Consider the following 18,496-nt stretch of genomic DNA (forward strand, 5'->3'; position numbering starts at 1 on the left):
CACTTAATATTGACAGATGTGTAATGACTTTCTCATGCTTACTTTTCATTTAGGTTTGTCATCTATATATATATGTACGCATTTTTTTCCTTATTTTTATATATATATGCGTGCGCACACACCACCACACTGAGAAATAGTTCACAAGATACCTACAAAAATACCCTTTCATCACAGCAATCTTTATTCATTATCCAGTGTGTTTATTTAAAATCTGATGGGATTTTAGCTATAGATATCAGATATTTAAGGGTATAATAAAAGATTTGTAACATATAAATAGGATTGTTATTTTTTTAACTGTGGCATTATTTAGTCAACTGGCCAGAGAATAAAAAAGCTGAAAATGCAGTTGAACAATTTTACCATTGTTAAATTGGAACCCTATGGGGTAATCAAACTTTATATATCTTTCATTTTAGCTTGCTTTTGTATGTTTTATTTTTAATTTTAAAGGTACTTTAAATAAGTTTAAGATTCTTCCTAAAGAAAAGGAACTCCACTCTCTAAATCAACTAGCAAAAATCGGGATTGCTCACTGCAACTGGCAAGCCTGGGGCATTCTTTGATGTGCTTCCTACCACTTTTAATAAGGCCAAGCAGTTGCTTCTGATTCTGAGGCAAAAGGTTTGTTTATAGCTGAGATCATGTATTTATGTAACGCATTGTCTGCATTTTCTGGATCTGTTTGCAAGTAGAGAGTAAAATGCACCATAATTTCTTTACATTTTTCTTCACATTTTGACCTTCTCTAGCCAGTGACATAAGAGACACAAACACTAGCAAGCTTGGCTAGCAGGTGCACTCAACATACAAACTTTAGGCGTGTACGTCTCATGACTGACTCTCAGAAAGCCTTTGGGTTCAAAACTCTTCTCCTGCCATTTTTGCCCTTCCTCTCACACAGGCATCTTTATTAAGGGTGGAAGATCGCTTGCCTTGCCTTGCTTCTGACCAGACCACTCAAAAATGTGCAGACGGCTCTGTGCAGTGTGGTTGTTGCACAGGTGACTCAGGGCTGTACTTGTTCCCAGGAGCTCCAGGTCTAGCATGCTTACTTCAACGGCCTCAGCTCAGGGCAACCAAAGTCAAACCCATCCTCACCACACTCTGCAGCTTTTGTATTGCTCTGGATGAGCATGTTCACAAAAGCCCTGCTAGTGTCTTTGCAATTAAAGGCCATACTACTGGTGACAGTTACAGTCTGACTTTTCACTAAAAACATTTTCATTTTGTTGCATTGAGTAAATAAAAATGTACTTTACCTGTACTGAACCACTGTTAAGTTCTGCTCCCCGCAGTGCCTTGCACATCGGATATACCTCATCCAGCTTGACTTACTGGGTTCTCCACCATCAATAAAGTGCTGCAGTGTCCCATCTTGGTCATATATCTGGGGGAGATGTCACAAGGTCAAGTAGTTAGAACAAATCATCAGCAATCATTTTCACTGCTTTGCTGATGTCTCTCTGTGCCTTTTCCAGGAATTTATTGTCATGAGATTTGTCATTGCGTACTGATGCTCTTAGAAATCTACATGGAACAGCGGAAAAGTATTTTGGGGGATGCAAGTTTATCACGTTTCTTTTATCGAGCCAATCTTTTTGTATTAAACATATTTGTGGTGTCTCAAAGATGTGACCATGTTTCCCAAAGAATATTTAACCTATTTTGACAGGCTGGCCTTAAATAATGAACTGTCAGATAAACAAGAAAATCTGGATGTAAAGCCTGCATTGAAATCGTTGGAACATCTGAGCAAGGGGCAGTAGTAATCCCTAAACAAGTATCCCTTCCTTCACATCTCAGTTGCAGCAAGAGCATGTACTTCAGCAACCTCACATGATATATTAGGGAGTTGTAGGATTCATAATACCAAAACAAATGAGACTAGAAGGAAAAAGAGAGTTGAAGATGCCTTTAGAAGCTCCCTTGAGACATATAATTTTTTGAAGTAGTAAATGAGAAATCAGTCCTGAGGGAATCATGGTTTTCCTAAACAATGACATCCCTGCTAAGGACATGAGAGCCATGGTAGTTATATTAATGGTAATTTAAAATGGTAATTTTAAAAAAGACAGCATTATGTCTCTATTCGGCACTGGGTGCTCCCTCTGAAGTTGCAGAATAAAATTGCCCTAGAGGCTCTGAAAAGAAAAGATACATCTTTCATGCACACCTGCCCTTCTGACTGGTTAAAAAATGTTGTCTAGGAAGTGTTAATCCTAGTAAAAGCACATGGTCTTACAAGATTTTTACCTGTTATGCAATTATTTTGTTAAACTTCAGAAGTGCACCTGAACAATTAGGTGCTTATCTCAAGCAAACCTGATCTTCAGATAGGGGTAGGCTTTAATAATCCTACCCCAAAAATGAAAAATTGATGTCTTCTTGCAAGTACTAATTCTGCTAATTAAAGAGGAAGCACATTTATTACATTGAACATTTCTAGAGCAAGCAAATTAAAAATTTTGCATTTCTATTTCAATATCAAGAGAATAATCTCAGAAATTATGTGACTACATTCAATATTTCTGACTTATTCAAAAGGTGTTTCCTACAATGCACACAAAAACATACACAGGAATCAGAATCTAGTTCTTTACAACTTGAAACTCTCAAATTCAAGAGCCAGCATTGCTTTTCCTTTTGACCAAGAGGGACTGGGAGTAATCAGGAGCAATATATCCATTGCTAGAGCATGAGAGACAGGGAAATCAAGTGTCTGCAGAGATCCTTATCACTTGTTCCCAAGTGCCTGTGACAAGGACCACATAGAACCTGGCCAGATGCTCGTGGGTTGGAGGAGTGAGATGCTACCCTAACATGCACTGAGTGGTGGAATAAAGTCAGAGAAATCAGGAGTCCTCAGAGACAAACAAATACTCCAATACTGGGGATTTAGTTTATTTTTTATATATGGTAGCTTGTAGATTATCAGCAAGGACCTATTCTTATGTAAACATGTTAATGTATGTTGAACATATGAGCGAAATATGCTAAACAATAAAAATCTGCAATGGAAATGGAAAAGTTTTACAGGAAATCAGCCTACAAAAAGGAAGAGGAGGAAAAATTAATGACTAAGTGCTTGGCTGGGACCATTTTGGCAATATCTATCTAAACAGTCTCAGCACAGTGTTTATTACCTATTCGTTTACATGCCACTTACTAACATAACAATATATGGCTTAATGTGAGGCAAAAACAATTCCCATAAATAAAGAGCTGATAGCTTCATAATCCCCAGATGATAGGAAATTGGAAAGACAAAGATGACTGCCAGAATCGGTACTGACAGCCGTATCTGGACACACAGGGACCTACTTAGAACTTTGTGTATATGGACAGTCATGAGCTAACATGAGAAATTAAAACCTTCCATGAAAATACAGGACTGGAGCTTTCTCAGGCCTTGGCCTAGAGTAGGAAGAACTGCTCTACAAGCAGGACTAAATATTTTCAAATGCTTTATTTTTGCAAGTACTGATGCACCAGTCACATTATGCTCTCCTTTCCTGTTACTGACATCGCAAATTAAGCTGCATAGTCAGAATCCATCCCACAGCATTCTTAACCCTGTTCTTGCAGGAATGAAAACCCAGCTGTAAGAAAGCAGAAACCCTAACCTTAGAAGGGAAATAGAACAATGCATTGTATCTGTTTATTTGTCAAATTGCATAATGCACATTAAAATCTGAAAAAATTTAACTGATATGGTTGTTATTATTCATAATACTATTGTGCACCAGTTATTTATTTTACAATTGCCTAAATATGGCAACCACAATATAATTGCCTGAAGAAACCATTATGAGGGAGCAAACCATGACCTGCCATAACACAGGAAAAGCAAACTTGTAGTGCAAGTCTTGAACCCAGACGTTATAGCAAACTATATGGATATACATATTTGCCTGCATCTGTATTACATGTGCATATGTGCTTAAACACTCATAGTATGTATTAAAAAAACTACTGCAGAATCCTGTGATAAACTGATGTTACTGAAAATCTTTGAGTACCTCACTAGATCACTACATCCATCTACCCTGGCATAATTTTTAACACATTGCAAGACCTTCATGGCAAAGTAAAATAGCATTTTTCCAACTCCCTATGGAGAATGCATGTATTTTTTTCTGTATCTCACAATAATCATTGATCTAAATGATGGAAACAAATCTAATTATTTCATTTTTCTACTTTGATTACACTTAGAAGTGTTACCATAAACGGCTTACTGGATCTTTTCCCTCTTCTGATCCAAATTAATAGTTAACTGTTGGTTTTGCTGAGTTTTAAGGGGATTTTTGCTTTTGCTTTAAATGTTTCAAAGCTTTAAGACTTCTTTTTTCTGGTCTGTTCCCATTTTGAGGAATGCACCAGACTACTGGCAGTGATCGGAGTCTGACAAAAGAGGACTGCACTCCCTTTCTTATTTGACATGTCTTGTGTTCCTCCTTAGCTGTTCTCATATAATTAATTAACTTCTTAATAGGTTCCTGACTATTTATGGGTAGTTTACTGTTATGTTACTTATCAAGAGACTCAGAATGTGAAGCATATTATTATTCTACAAATTTCATCCTCTGACTTCAGAATACAATAGAAACAAACAGCTTCATTTTCCAAGAAAGTAAGTCCAAACTGTAACCAGCACAATTCAGGTCTTCTCTTTACCATTTTTTATATTCCTTTCCTCAAAACACCTGTTTACTCAGTAATCAAGACATAAATACAGAAAGGCATGGGGTATATAGTGAAATTTCTTAAAGGGTGCCACTGATATTCCTCATGACCTACACATGCATTCCAACTGGGAAATATGGGAAAAAGCAGGTAGGATGCCAATGTACTGATACTGGTCAGTTTCATCTTGTTAATGGCACGCAAATATAAATTAAGTATGGGGGACTGGATTTATTACTTGTTGGATTGGTTATTGATAATTATTCGGAGGCTGTAGATACTAAAACTTAGAATGACAATGATAATAGCAACACATAATGGCAATAATAATACCATTTCTAAAGCACACAGTGTCTCATATAAGTGATGCTTTAAAATCTGTGAGTGACCATTGCTAAGTAAAATAAACAGCAGTTGTTGGAACATTCGTCACCCTGGCAACATACCAAGCCTAGGTAGGACCATGTAAGATTTAAGTAATATTAACAGATAAGGCAGAACACTGAAGAGCATTCTGAGAATTCTCAGTTGCTTCAGTACTGACATAGTCAGTATTACACACTTGGTAGATGGGGGCAAATGTAATTCCACTGCTAAAGACTGTTCTGGTTTCTGGTATAGATGCCACAGAATTTTAGAATAAAGGAGCACAAACGTAATAGCACAACTGCAGAGAATGCCAAGCTATGAAGCAATTAAAAACAATTTCACAGAAGAGACAGGGAGAGCAAAAATGGTTAGTTCATTGGAGTTCTTTCCTCTATCTGTTGCTTTCCTTTGTTCTCTTTCCATGGCCTGTAAAGGATTGCATCTTTAGAAATTCTGCCTGCATTTTATTTTTCCACTTAGTCAAATAAAAAATGTATTAGCATACAATTTAATTGACACCTCATTTTCCTTGCAGGCAGAGGGAGAAAAGAGTGGTCCTAAAAGTGGAATTTTTCTCTGCATGTACATTTGTATTATAAAAGTAGCTATTAGAATAATTTTTTATGTTGCAAAACATCAAAAGAGATAGGAAGAAAACCACAAAACATGCAAGAATTAATTCTTACCATTAGTAGAGAATCTTGTTTTTTGCTGTTCACTGCTATTGTCATTGACATCAAATGCATAAGGTCACAGGATTTTCAAATAACTCAGCATTAGCCTTCTCCTCCCACAAGAAGTTCTACCCTTGACTTCAGTGGGAAGAGTCAAGATAGCAAGGAGTACTTTTGATGAGTACGTACATTTTATAAATCATCTGCCATGCATTTAAAACCATGGATGTAGTCTAGTCTACTGAAAATACAGAGGAAAAGGTTCTAACAGTCTGATGAAACAGACTGACATGTCAGATATGGTAACATCCGTACAAGTTATATTCCCTCTATAACAACGTATGAACCTACAAGCCACAGCAACACTGAAAGTTTCTTCCTTCGCTGGCTTGGATATCAGAACTGAATTTTCTCTACATTAGGCAAATCTCAGTACTGTGAGACCTTGCCTTTGACATAACAACACTACAACATCCTCTGTGGGTGACTGTATCCTAAACAGAAGTTGAAAACAATGCCAAAAAGAGCAACATGTATAAGCCTGGGTACTTAGCTGACAGTCTGTAAAAAGTGTGCAATTATGGAAGATTACATTCTGAGCCTGGACCTGTAAAGCCTATTCTTGACGCTAGAGAGAGCAGCCCTGCCTGTGTCCCTTTGTCAGAGCCAGCAAGACTTACTGCCTGACACATAATCTCTCTGATGCATCCTAAACCTTGGAGTCCAGTTTCCTTCCTAGGGCCCATAACTCTTCAGCCACTTGGGCCGTCTCTCTCTCTCCATTTGTTCATTTGGACATCTGGAGAAGAAAGCTACAGGCAAAAAGGCCCAGGATTTGTGTGTCTGCTATGGTCCTTTTTGGGCTGGTTCCACTATTCAATTATTTCCTTTGAAGGAAACTGCCATTTCTTTTTTTTTTTTTTTTCTCCTTCAAATTTGCTTTGCAGTACTGTATTCATTCCCTGGAATAAACTAGTACTGTAAGTAAAGTTGAATACACCCATGCTTTGATAGATTGGGGGAGAGTGTTCAGTGGCACTACTGGTAGAACAGAGCTCTATGGCCATCTTAACAAATGACGAGGAAGATTAGTTCTTCTGTAAAGCAGAAGAAATAGCAAAAAGTCATTTTTCTGAAAAGCTTTGAGACTCACACAGGCAAGTGCATGGTAAAATTCAGTGATTTGACTTGCCTAAGGCAGTGATTGTTAAGCAAAATGCCAATGGGCTCCAGTATTTATTATGACATGTATACATTATTTATTTGTTAGCGTTTCTAATCATGTCAAACTGAAAGCAAACTGGGTTGTATGCATGACTAGATAACTCTACTTATTTAGATTGGATTCTGTGTAGTACATTGGTGCCTAGCTCCCTTTGAAATCAACACACTGCCAAAGGACCTCATTATCTAGGAAGTTTGAAACATTCAGAAGATGCTGCAGGAATTGAAAGAGAGGAGACAACTGACAAAATTCCCTGAATAGATTGCATTTAAGGAGCATAGTTTAGGCTGAAAAACAAATTACAGCTGGGTTCGTATTTGATGATAACAACTGTTTGAAGAATGAATGCTTTTAGACTTTAAATGTCTTGAATATTAGGAGCTCGGCATCTGATTTACAGGGCTCTTATGAATATGCATCTTCTCCCTGTTACACACTGAATGAGAAAGCTGTGTAGAAGCAATCATGCATTTAGCCATCACAGCTTTCTCCTTTCATTCACTAGCTTGGTGACCAAGTCAGGCCGTCCAGCAAACATTTTAAGAACAACTCTTACTCTCTCTATATAGAAGAAAATATGAAATATAATGAAATTCAGAAGCAAACTGCAATGCATGAAAAACTCTCCAAATATAGCTTAACTAAAAAGAAACACTGATGTTGACAGATAATAACATTATATAATCACATCCTTTACAAAGACCACATCACAAACATTGAAATACTTTGTAAATTACATACCATCTTTTAGATTACCTATGCAGTAAACAGGCGAGTTATTCTTAGCTAGTATAAAGAAATGTCTATTCATCACATTGTGATAACTCTAACTGATGCCTAATAAATATTATTGAATCTGTAATAACCAGCCACACACATAAAACTGGTATGGAAAGTTGCAGTATACATGTCAGCAACCTCATTTTACTGTAAGAAGAAACATTTGGACAGGTTCCCTGTTCATCTGTACAGACATTATTTCAGAAAGAAGTTAGTTATAAATGCTTCTCCTATATTCCACAGTTGCTTGATAAGACTCAACTGATTTGGTTTGCGACTTAAAATATGCCTTCAGATTCTTTATGGACAGATACCAGAATTAAAAATATAAATACGCTACAGATAACATCTAAGCTTGTTGGCTTACGATGAAATAAGAATGCTTTGTTTTTATTATTATGTAGATAGTGAAAGCTAGTTACTACAGTCTTTACAAGTATGTGAAATAAATCTATGTCAATAACTAGTTACTTCAAAGTGCTTCTATTTTTTAAATAACTAGACAAAATTTTGTCATGTAGAAAATGCATTAGTTCATTTAAACCATTATTTTTGCTTTTGCAATTTCTGTATTACATACAAAATAGTGTCAATTTCTTTATACTTTGAACTAGCATGAAGATTTCCAAATGTTTTAAAATGCACTGAAGCATTCTGAATTGCTATGAACTATTAACAGAACAGAAATCTCAAATAAGTGAGCAAAGAGGAAACATCAGGAGGCCCCACTGGTTAAAATCAGACTAAAATGTTCTCCAACATTTGTTGGCAATAATCTCCCTGGGATGCAACACCTCTGTGAAAATGCACAGAAATGTATCCTGACAGCCAATGGTCTTTAACTGCTCACACTATTCCAAGCAATTTTCTACAATTAGCCATATCTGATATGGAGTGCACATCTTGTAATATCTGCTTAATGTTTCTTCTCTTTAATCTAGCAGGCAACATCTAGCAAATTTTATAAAAGAGAATAGTTGCCAACTAATGTTAAAAGCTATTTAGTTTTAAGGTTTCTCAAAGGATTATAGCATATGAAACTATAAACATTGTTTTGAACTGTCTGTGCTAGGTGAAAGGCTTCATCTCTCACTTAGACCCCAGTCCAGTAAACACTTACGCACATGTTGTAGTCCCATTGATCTCAATGGGACTACTCGTGTGTGAAATCAAGCATCTGTGTAAGCGGTTGGAGGACCGCGGCCTTATTCCAGAAAGTGTCATGAGAGCAATGCCCTGCTGATTATGTGGACTTCATTAAATTATTTTTTTTTAAGTCAAGTCTCAACAGTTTGTTTTGACACTAGCCCATGGAGGTCCCGGAATAGGGAAGAATTACATGTAACACAAACCAGTGTTACTCAACAAGAGGGCAAAAAGGGGAAGACACAGAGCAGAAAAAACACACATGAAGTTGGAAACGTGCACACAAGCAAACAGGTCTGTAAACGACCAGTGCTCTTGCAGTACCCACTGACGTAACATGGCCTCCTCAGTGTGTGCTTTTGCACTCTCCTGACAGGTCCAGTGATAAGACAGAAAAAGTGGTGGCACTCCAGCCACAGGTCATTCTATTGGAGACATTTGTGCTTGTCATGGGTATATTCATCCTGCTCACTCCGCTGTGTTCTCGTGCAGCCCTGGTAGGAGAAGACCATGGGGAGGTAACAGACTGAAGTTGTTCTCTGCAGTTTCATTCATGTGGGACAGGGAGCACAAAGAGAAAAGATGTTGCCAATCTAGGCTCACTATCCAAACAGACCAGAAAAAAAAACCCCAGACTAAAAACGAAAAAGGGAGGCAAATGATCAAAGCTGAAATAACCCAAACAAGAAGACTCACACACCAGTTGGCTGGTAGATGGATATCCTAGTAAGCCTATCAGGGAGGGAGTTAGAAGAAGACCATAAGGGCCTCTTGCTGAAAACCCTCACTCATCTGGAAAGCCTCACTGAACTTACTCAGTAATAAGGCTCCTAAGATGATATTCTGAGCCATGGAATCAAGACGGTTATGGTGATCTTTGTTGCCCGTGGTGCTTTTGAAAACATGATTGGTTCCTTTGCAAGGTAATGACAGATCTTTGGCCATTTCCTTGCAGCTTCTCAAAACCTTTAGACATTGCAAAGTGAAATTAAAAAGTGTTTGTTTCATATTTTTTTTTGTTCTTTTTACAAGCAACCAAATACTCCAGAAGGGTCCTCTGTCATTCGGTTGACGTTCTTTCAGCCCATTTCCATATAGTCAATACACCCATCCAGCTGGACAAAGAATTAAAAGGGCAAAATAGCTAACCACAAACATAATGTGACAGAGGACAGCACTCCAAAGCAGCATGCACAAAAACAAGTTTTGGCAGATTTCATCACTCAGCATCAAGCTAGGCAATGCAGCTGATACAAGTGAGTGGGTACATCGCTCCTAAGGTGACTTACTGATAACTCGGTGACCTTAGAGAAATCACTCATGACCAAAAGACACTCATAAATTGAAATAATTCTAAATTGCCCTGATTCTAATATATGAGAAGGAAGGAAGTTGCAGGCAGAGCAGGGAAGGTTCCATGTGACTTGGGGCTTACCTTACTGCTGACCAAGAGGAAGCTGATGGCACAAGAAGGAAACAGTTTTTGAACCCTTACTCCTGTAATTTCTCTTGAGTACATTTTCAAACCATGGTTCCAAACAGTGTTTTCATAGCTTTGTACATGAAACCATGTCTATGTGTGAATTAGTGCTGCCAGGAAGGTAGCAGATTGTAGACTTACAAATCCCAGCCTCAGTGCTTAGGGATACTTTCAGACATATTAAAGTATGGCACATAGAATATATGGCACAGCTATCACTCTGTAAATGAAGCTTGCTAGATTAGGGATTTTGTTTGTTTTCACTTTGAAGCACTTGGGGCTTCTCCTACTTTTCTTTACCTTTAGGATTTTTTAAAGCTCCAATACCATATCCCCCTAAGCATTGTAAGAACTGATTTAGAAACGTAATTATCTTCTCAAGCACAGAGCTCCTAGAGACACTATCAAACCTGTAGTAAACCAGGCAAAAATGCTTTAGCAAGTTAGACTTAAAACAGCCACTGAAGTCAATGGAACTCAAGTTCCTGCTGACTTGGGACACTTTGGAACCCTACATGTCTGTCTGCTTTTTAGGCAGACAAAAGCAGATATAATTTGCTCTAAATTTATATGCAAGATCTTTTGCCTTGAGACAGGGAATTCTTCTATTTCCTTTGCATGTGCCATGAGAGGCTATGGTCTCATTTGAAGTCAGGGGCACTTCGGGGAATCGTGGAATCAATGAGGTTGGAAGGGATCTCTGGAGATCATCTTGTCAGCTCACAAGATAGTGATGGCCTCCACCACCTTCACTTTGAAATTTCTGACTCATGGTTCATGGGCATTCTATGAGAAAAAAGGAACTGAAAAAAAACCCCTAATTCAGAAATGAGTTACATGTAAAAAAAAAACCCTCTGAAATGAAAGCTTGTCCACAAGTAACCTCACTTTCAAGCAATGTCAAGAACATTACTTTGTTCTGTCAAAAGCATTGCTGCCTACTGTAATGGTTGTGACCCACAGATAAGGGTTTGGCACTGGACTAGGGTGCAAAGACTTATATTCAGGTGTCTAAACTTAAGTTTCCACTAGTGTTTCTGATGGCCCTGAGTATCCCACCAAGCCTCCAGTGACTGCTCCAGACTGCTCCAGAAGGCAGGCAGATCTCCCTAAGTTCTGTGCCTTGCCTGTCAGCCCTGTCTGTATGTCTTAGATACTTTCCAGGATTTAAAATGGCATTAAGCACCTCTGTTCAGACACTGGAATTGCTCTACTGATGCCTGGATTCAGCTCCTGCTCTGAAAATGTTTGTCACATGACTTACAGCAAGTACTTAAACTCCGTGTCTTGATCCTGTGGCTGTAGAAATCAGGGTGTTTTATACCTTTTTTTGTGCACCATTTGTTTATCTTCACTCTGAGTTTGTAAGTAAATATGGGTATGGACTGTCTTTACAGTTTATGTGTAGAACATCTATCTCAGCAGAGTACTACAGTACAGACTCCACAGATAATTGTTTCAATCCTTTTTTAAATGTCTGATTAAGGCTCACTGTAAATGAGGAATTTCAGTAAAAATGACATATTTTAGCAAATACACTTAATTCCTTTGTGAGTTTTAAATAATGAGGCACACTGATATTTTTAGTTTGGAATATTTTGGAATGTCTGGAATGCTAAGTTCCCCAGATGACGATTAAAAGGTCAAGTAATAAAGTATATGATAAACTATGCCTGAGATTCCTCATAAAACAAATGAGTAATGTCTGTACAAACTGTGTCACCATTATTTTTATGTTGAAAAAATGTCTGTGCTTTATTATTCCTTCAAATTTGTCAGATTATAGGATTGACAGAAAACCAGCATGGTGATGGTTAGTTTGCAACTGCTTCAGGGCTGAAGTCAGAGTCAAGAAGCAGATGAAAAGGGTGCTTTAAGGAGTAGTGCTGGTGTTGCTAGTGGATGCATGGTGGAGAATGTGAAATGGTTTTTTTCCTTGCCAGAGTGCAGGTCTGGTTATTGGTAAGTATCATGTTAAGTTTCTTTGGAAGTGAGTTTGTTTCTGTGAGGATTATAACATTAGATTAGAACAGTGCTTGAGTCACAATCACAGGAGCCCTCCAGAGCTGTTAAGCATTTGGCATATCTCACTTATCTCTAAGGGTGGCAGGGGCCATCAATACAAAGTGGACCATCAATCAATCTGGGGTCTTCTTCAGACACTGCCTGTCAGCTGATCAGAGGAAGACTTTAGGGAATCAGCTTTCCATTATCAGGATTTGGTCTGTGATCAGGACAAGCCACTGAACCTTTTACTTTTCACTTGGCAAAAACATACGCACTGGAAAAAAGTCCTGACAGTTCATTCATTTTGCTCCATCACTGGAGCCAGATGATGTTTGACTGGGGAGACCCACCCTCTTTGATGTTGTGCTCTTTTGAGAGTGCCCTGCTGTGAAAAAAATTTTCTCCTTCCAAATTAAAGAGAAATATTTCTGCGTCCAGCTGTTAAATGTGACGTTTGCCATTTTTCAGTGCGTTGGCTTTGTGCCATCTTGCAGGCTGTGTTTCAAGCCTATCTTTTTCCCTTCTCCTTCTCAGCAGCGATATCCACAATGTGTTAGTGTCTCCAACTTCTACATAACATCAACACCAAAAGGGAAAATACAAGTAATACTGCACTGCTCTGAACTACAGCAGCAATATTTACACACGTTTCTCCTGATTTTTTTAATTAAAGCCAGCAATCATTTTATTGCATGAAATGAAGGATAAAACCCTTAAATACAATCTACCTATGAAAAATCAACTTCAGTTTCATTCTGATTGCAGCAGGCAAACCATGCCGAAGCAAAGCCTCTATAGAATACATTTACCGGTTAAATGAATGTGGATGTTATTAAAACTTGTTTCATGTGTACTGAGTCCACATCAAAAAAATGGCATCCGTTCAGCAGCCCTAGCTCTGTTTAAATTAGGACAAACTTCTCATGAAAGCTTGAATAAACATTTAGGTTTATGTAATCAAGAAAACCTGTATCTTCTCATATTTATTAAGTGTAATTTTTAGAGTTATAAAAACCACTGTCACAATTGTGTATACTGTAAATAAAGGGTGAATTCATCTTTACAATGTTCTGCCTATCTATTGAGGTGGATGAAACACAACAGGTTCCAACTGCTATTCAGCTCAAGCTTTCCTTCATCCTTTTCATTTCCATATTTGCTGACATGGAAAAGGATTGATGTTTGATAGATTTTGGCAAGCTCATTGTTGCAAACTTGTTTGGTAATTAATCTCAGACTATGACCAGCAAATCTGAGTAACTGCTCATGTACTCATCATGTCTTCACACTCTGAAAAGTAAAACCTGACTGAGAGCCTCAATGGATGAGAATGGAAACACTTAGTTTGGAAAATTATATGGATGATAACAAAAATAAAGCATCTTCCCTTCAGGTATCCACATTCTAGATTCACACCAAAAAAAAGTATAGTCCAGAAAGATTTGATCTAGAAATAAGCAGTAAAGCTGTACCCTGCTCTTCATTTGCACTACATGTCACTCATGAACTCAGTTTTTAAAATTGTAGAATGATACAGATTTACAAATAAACATAACTTAGCATTTCTCCAAGAGGCTAGCAAGGAGCCAAGCCATGTTCTGCAGGGCTTCAGTCAGTTCTCAGAAGCTATCTGGTATCTAACAAAGACAGTACTGGGACTGTCTAAGCAACTGTCCAAGCAACACAGAGACGCTGACAGTAACAAGGTTGGCAATTCAACAGGAGGCATGTTTCTTGTTCCTGGAATGAATCAAACACTGCCACTCCTAAAATTACATACAACACAAATATATGCTCTATAAATGGTTACATTTGGTTCTATGTGTTATGCTGTTCCATGACTGTATAGCACCTTGTTACAAGAATATCATTTATGCTATTATGGTTCTTCTGTGTACTTACTTCTAGATAGATTAAGAAACATTTTTCTTACTATTAATTCCAACTTTGTCTTCTATATGTAACCAATGTTATTCAAAATTCTCTTTACTTGCCTCTACTCTCCCATCAGCCACTGTCTTATCATGCTCCTTTTTTCTGTCCCTCATTTTATCAAGGCAGCAGAAGAACACCCAAGAGTGTCTCATTAGAGTGAAAACCAAGGAGTGAACACAAACCTTTGTGTTCGTCTTTTTCTCTATTCCATTCCGCATTTTTTCTGTTTCATCTTTAACATTATGCAGCTTACCTTTATCCTTCCAGCCTTTCTTAACTCTGCTATCTGTGCCAAAATAATTTTAGGTAAAAGGGCATTTTCTTCGTCCCAAACAGTTTTAAGTGAAAATATTTAGACGGCTCATGTAGGCTAACACAGATGCAGCAGGTATATTTCAGAAATAGGAAAGTAGTTTGAGCAGCAAGTGTACTGGCCTTAAATGTTGACTTTTTTACAAAGGAACTCAAAACAGATGAATTAATTAGAAGTCAATAGAACCAGTGATTATAATCCATGTCAAAATTTTTAACAGTAAAATGATTCATCCAAAACTAGTTTTATTTTTTCCCCAAGTCTAAATTCTAAAAACAAAGCAAAATAAACCAGTTCTTATTTTGATTATTTTCCCATTATTAATCACTACTGAGCAGAGCTGCATGCAAATTTTACTGGATATGGCCAAAACCTCACGATATTTTTAAAGCAATAACAAAATGTTTTGGAGCAAGGGTTTGGTGGTTTGTGTTTTTTTTAAAGTAATTTGGATTATTTCAAGATTTTATAAACCATAATAAAATGTTTCATTATAAGCTTATTGAGCTTTAAAACTGAAAGGAGTTCTGAACTGAGAAATGAACTTTCTGTTTAGAAAATATAAGAACAATATGTTTAGATAATTTTGAACCATTTTCCTATTTTATTTGTCAGAAGTTTCCCTGAAACTGACATTTTTATGCAAACAGTTTTAGTTTCTCAGCATTCTCTGGAAAAAAAATTGGTTTCCTTGGGAAACCCCAACAATTTGTAACTAGTTATCTGTTGCACACCAGTGAAAGGCTATTAAAGCCATACATGAAAACAGTCATGGCACCTAAGAGCTTGCAATGTAAAAGACACAGATAAGGCTAAATGAATTGGGAGACCCAGAAAACATGATGAAAGCATAACCTTTCCCCACTCCTTTCCTGTCTCTTTCTCTCTCATGCATAATCACAAAAAATCTCTGCTTAAATACAAAGAGATTAATAGAGAGTGTAACTTCACAGTTTTCCTGAGCTAAGCATGAATTGCTGCACTTCCCCTCTGCCAGAAGAGAAAAGCCTTGGGTTTCCCAGTGGGGTACAGAGCTCTACCAGCTCACTCCCATTTGTGGAGAAAATAAACCCTGAATATACATGCAGACAAGCCAAAATCTGAGCCCTTTCTTGGCCTGCTAGTATGCCCTGGCTGCCAGTCCATCAGGAACGTAGGTAACTAAGCCATATGTATTAGCCCATACATTTAAGGGCAAAGGGAAGGCATACTAAAGAAAGGGCGGAAGAAGCTAAGCAATGTGTGAAATAAGAGTATATTTGTATATTTTACTTAAGGATCTCCTCAAAAGGAACATGTTCATGCTAATAGCAAGCAAATGAGCAAATGTTCATCTTTTTTATGCCTCACAGACTGCATACTTACTGTATGGTGCTGACTTTCCTAACTGGCTTGACCACTGCACTTGTAAGACGAGAGAATATTAAAAATAAATGTGTGCTGACTCTCAGCCATATACTCAGATTAACTATTTTCAAGGAATTTGATGAAGCTGTAATAAAAATCAATTTATCCATAGAAAGAAGCGCTTCTTGTTCACAGATGGCAGATTTATGACTTCATGCAAACATGAATGTCCTAGAGCTCACCCTTTTTAATAAGGAGTCTTTTAAAAGACATAAAATATTTGTCCTAATGAAGTAATGGTTTCCTAAGGTTTTGCTTCTTTTCTGTACTGCCTACAGTTTTATGTCTTTGTTGAAATGTGTCACTTCTTAAATTATGATGTTTTCCTAAGTCTACTATATTCTTTTTCTAACCCACACTAAGAAAGCACAATTGTCAGACGTTATGTTTTGAGGGCAAACTGACCTCCAACATATTCTGGATAACATAAATTTCATATTTTATAGTTATTTTGAAAACATTCCTAAACTTAAACCCCTTGGTTTCTTAGTATCTTGAACTCACTCCACCTATCAACAGTAAACTAAAGAGGCCAATGTTTTCAGCCAAAAATCAAAGTAAAAGGTGAGAGGAGAAGATGAAAAAGTACTTTAGCATTAGGGAGTCACTGCTATTACAGAGTCACGGCCAACTTTAGATAAGACACTGCACTGAGACAGCCCAAACAGCTGCTGCAATCCCAGGACTGTCATCTCAGCCTGTTCAAAATTTGTCTAAAAACTCTCCAAGAAACTGGGAGTATGGGAAGACTGAGATGGGAGAGGTTAATGCACTATGATTCTAGCCTCTGCTGACTCATTCTGTCAAAAAATACCAAGGATCATCCAACAGAATACGATAGCATGTCACTGTGGAAGATTTTGCTTCTTTTTCTCAAAGACTTTTTATTCTCCAGTAGAGAGCAGAGAAGGATGTGAGTTACTCCAGGCTTCAAAGGAAAGACATTTATTTTGTCCAGATAAGTAAATTGTCTAGTAATCCCATGTGGCATCTGGATAGGAAATATATTACACTTACTAGAAAATTGAGCAAATCCTTGGAATCAAGGATGAATAAACAAACTGACTGAGAGGAAAAGACACTTACCAGAGGCTTAATAATGAGGTACATTCAGGAGCATACCATAATTTAAAGGCTAGTTGCTCAGTGAGCAGGACTAATAAGCCTGGTTTTAGTATGGATGTGTGGTGTCCTTTGTCTCCAAAACTTTCACTGCTGTAATAACCTCCACTTCTACACTGATTCCAGTGTATAACACTGATATCTAAACATTTTTCAGTTATTACATACTTAGCACTGCCACTGATACCAGTGGAAGTTCAGCACATGGAAGAGCAAAATGTACAGTGGAGTCTCTCACTGTGGATGCAGGAGGAATGGTGTCCTGGGATATCTGGCCTTGTGATGTGTAAGTACAGAAGACATATGGTGGTGACAAAAAATGCACATAAAAAACCAGTAATTTTTGCTCAACAGTGAGATATAGACTGGGTCAGTGACCTTTGCTGATTCCCATTAATACCCACCTGCATCTTCGATAACCATCTCGACAGCATCCCAAAAGCACATAACTACTTTTAGAAGCCACATCATGAAATGTGAAGTAGCAAGAAGGTGAAATCTGGAACAGTGCTGGACAGAAAAGTCACATGCACAGTCTGCGCACGCTCAACAAACCTCATGTGTTTGACCAATTGCACAGACAATAGTCCAGATGCGGTTGCTGTTTTCCTGAATCTCTGGAAATTTAAGCTGCTGCGTGTTTGGAAAAGCACAGTTGCCATGACAATACAGAAAAGAGTGTGCCCTGTATGCTTTTCATATTTGACTCCACTATATATACAGGATATCCTGTATTACACAGAATGTCTGGCAGTCCTGAGAGAAGAAAATGTGACATTTCCTGTTGTCATTTACTTTTTTGCTACTTTTTCCACATTTCAGGACATTTAACTCATATAGCTATTACATCAAATTTAGTGAAAATGAAGGAGGGATTACTGTTTTCCTAGTGCTATAGTTATGACTATGAATTAAATAAATTCCAATCACTACAGGTAAATCATTAGCAATAACATAATTCAATTGTAGATACATTTCATATTCATTAAATTTAAATGTCATTTTTGTGACATATTTTCTCAATCTAAAGTGCGATTTCTCTAAAAAAGTTCAAAATCAACGAACACTAAAAAAAAACCCTCAGTTTTTAACATTGTAAATAGCATCTGAATCAGACCCAAAATCATACTGACATGAGCAACTCTTAACACACAAAATTCCATGCAAGGATGACAAATAGTGTCAAAAGGCATCATGCTCCACAATGCAGAGCATCTATGCTTCAGTCTCTTAATTATTGTGTAAGTAAGTCCTCTAAAAGTCAGTACAATAATAACCAGCAGCAAGCAGATAGCTGGCAGATTTTTAAATGATTGTGGTGATGGGAAAGAAAGAGCAGGAAGACC

At 37.5% G+C, this 18,496-nt stretch overlaps 1 protein-coding gene across 1 annotated transcript in view; it reads right to left on the reverse strand.

Moving 5' to 3' along the window:
• Positions 1–18,496, reverse strand: part of PRDM6 (PR domain containing 6) — a 73,429-nt gene that overhangs the window by 23,012 nt on the left and 31,921 nt on the right. The window contains exon 3 of the mRNA XM_010561690.1: positions 1,266–1,393. Within this exon, the coding sequence (XP_010559992.1) occupies positions 1,266–1,393 (128 nt within the window). The remainder of the gene's footprint in view (positions 1–1,265; positions 1,394–18,496) is intronic.

The sequence above is a fragment of the Haliaeetus leucocephalus genome, unplaced genomic scaffold, assembly GCF_000737465.1.
Source record: "Haliaeetus leucocephalus isolate CR32 unplaced genomic scaffold, Haliaeetus_leucocephalus-4.0 Scaffold150, whole genome shotgun sequence".
In the NCBI taxonomy this organism is placed as follows: Eukaryota; Metazoa; Chordata; class Aves; order Accipitriformes; family Accipitridae; genus Haliaeetus; species Haliaeetus leucocephalus.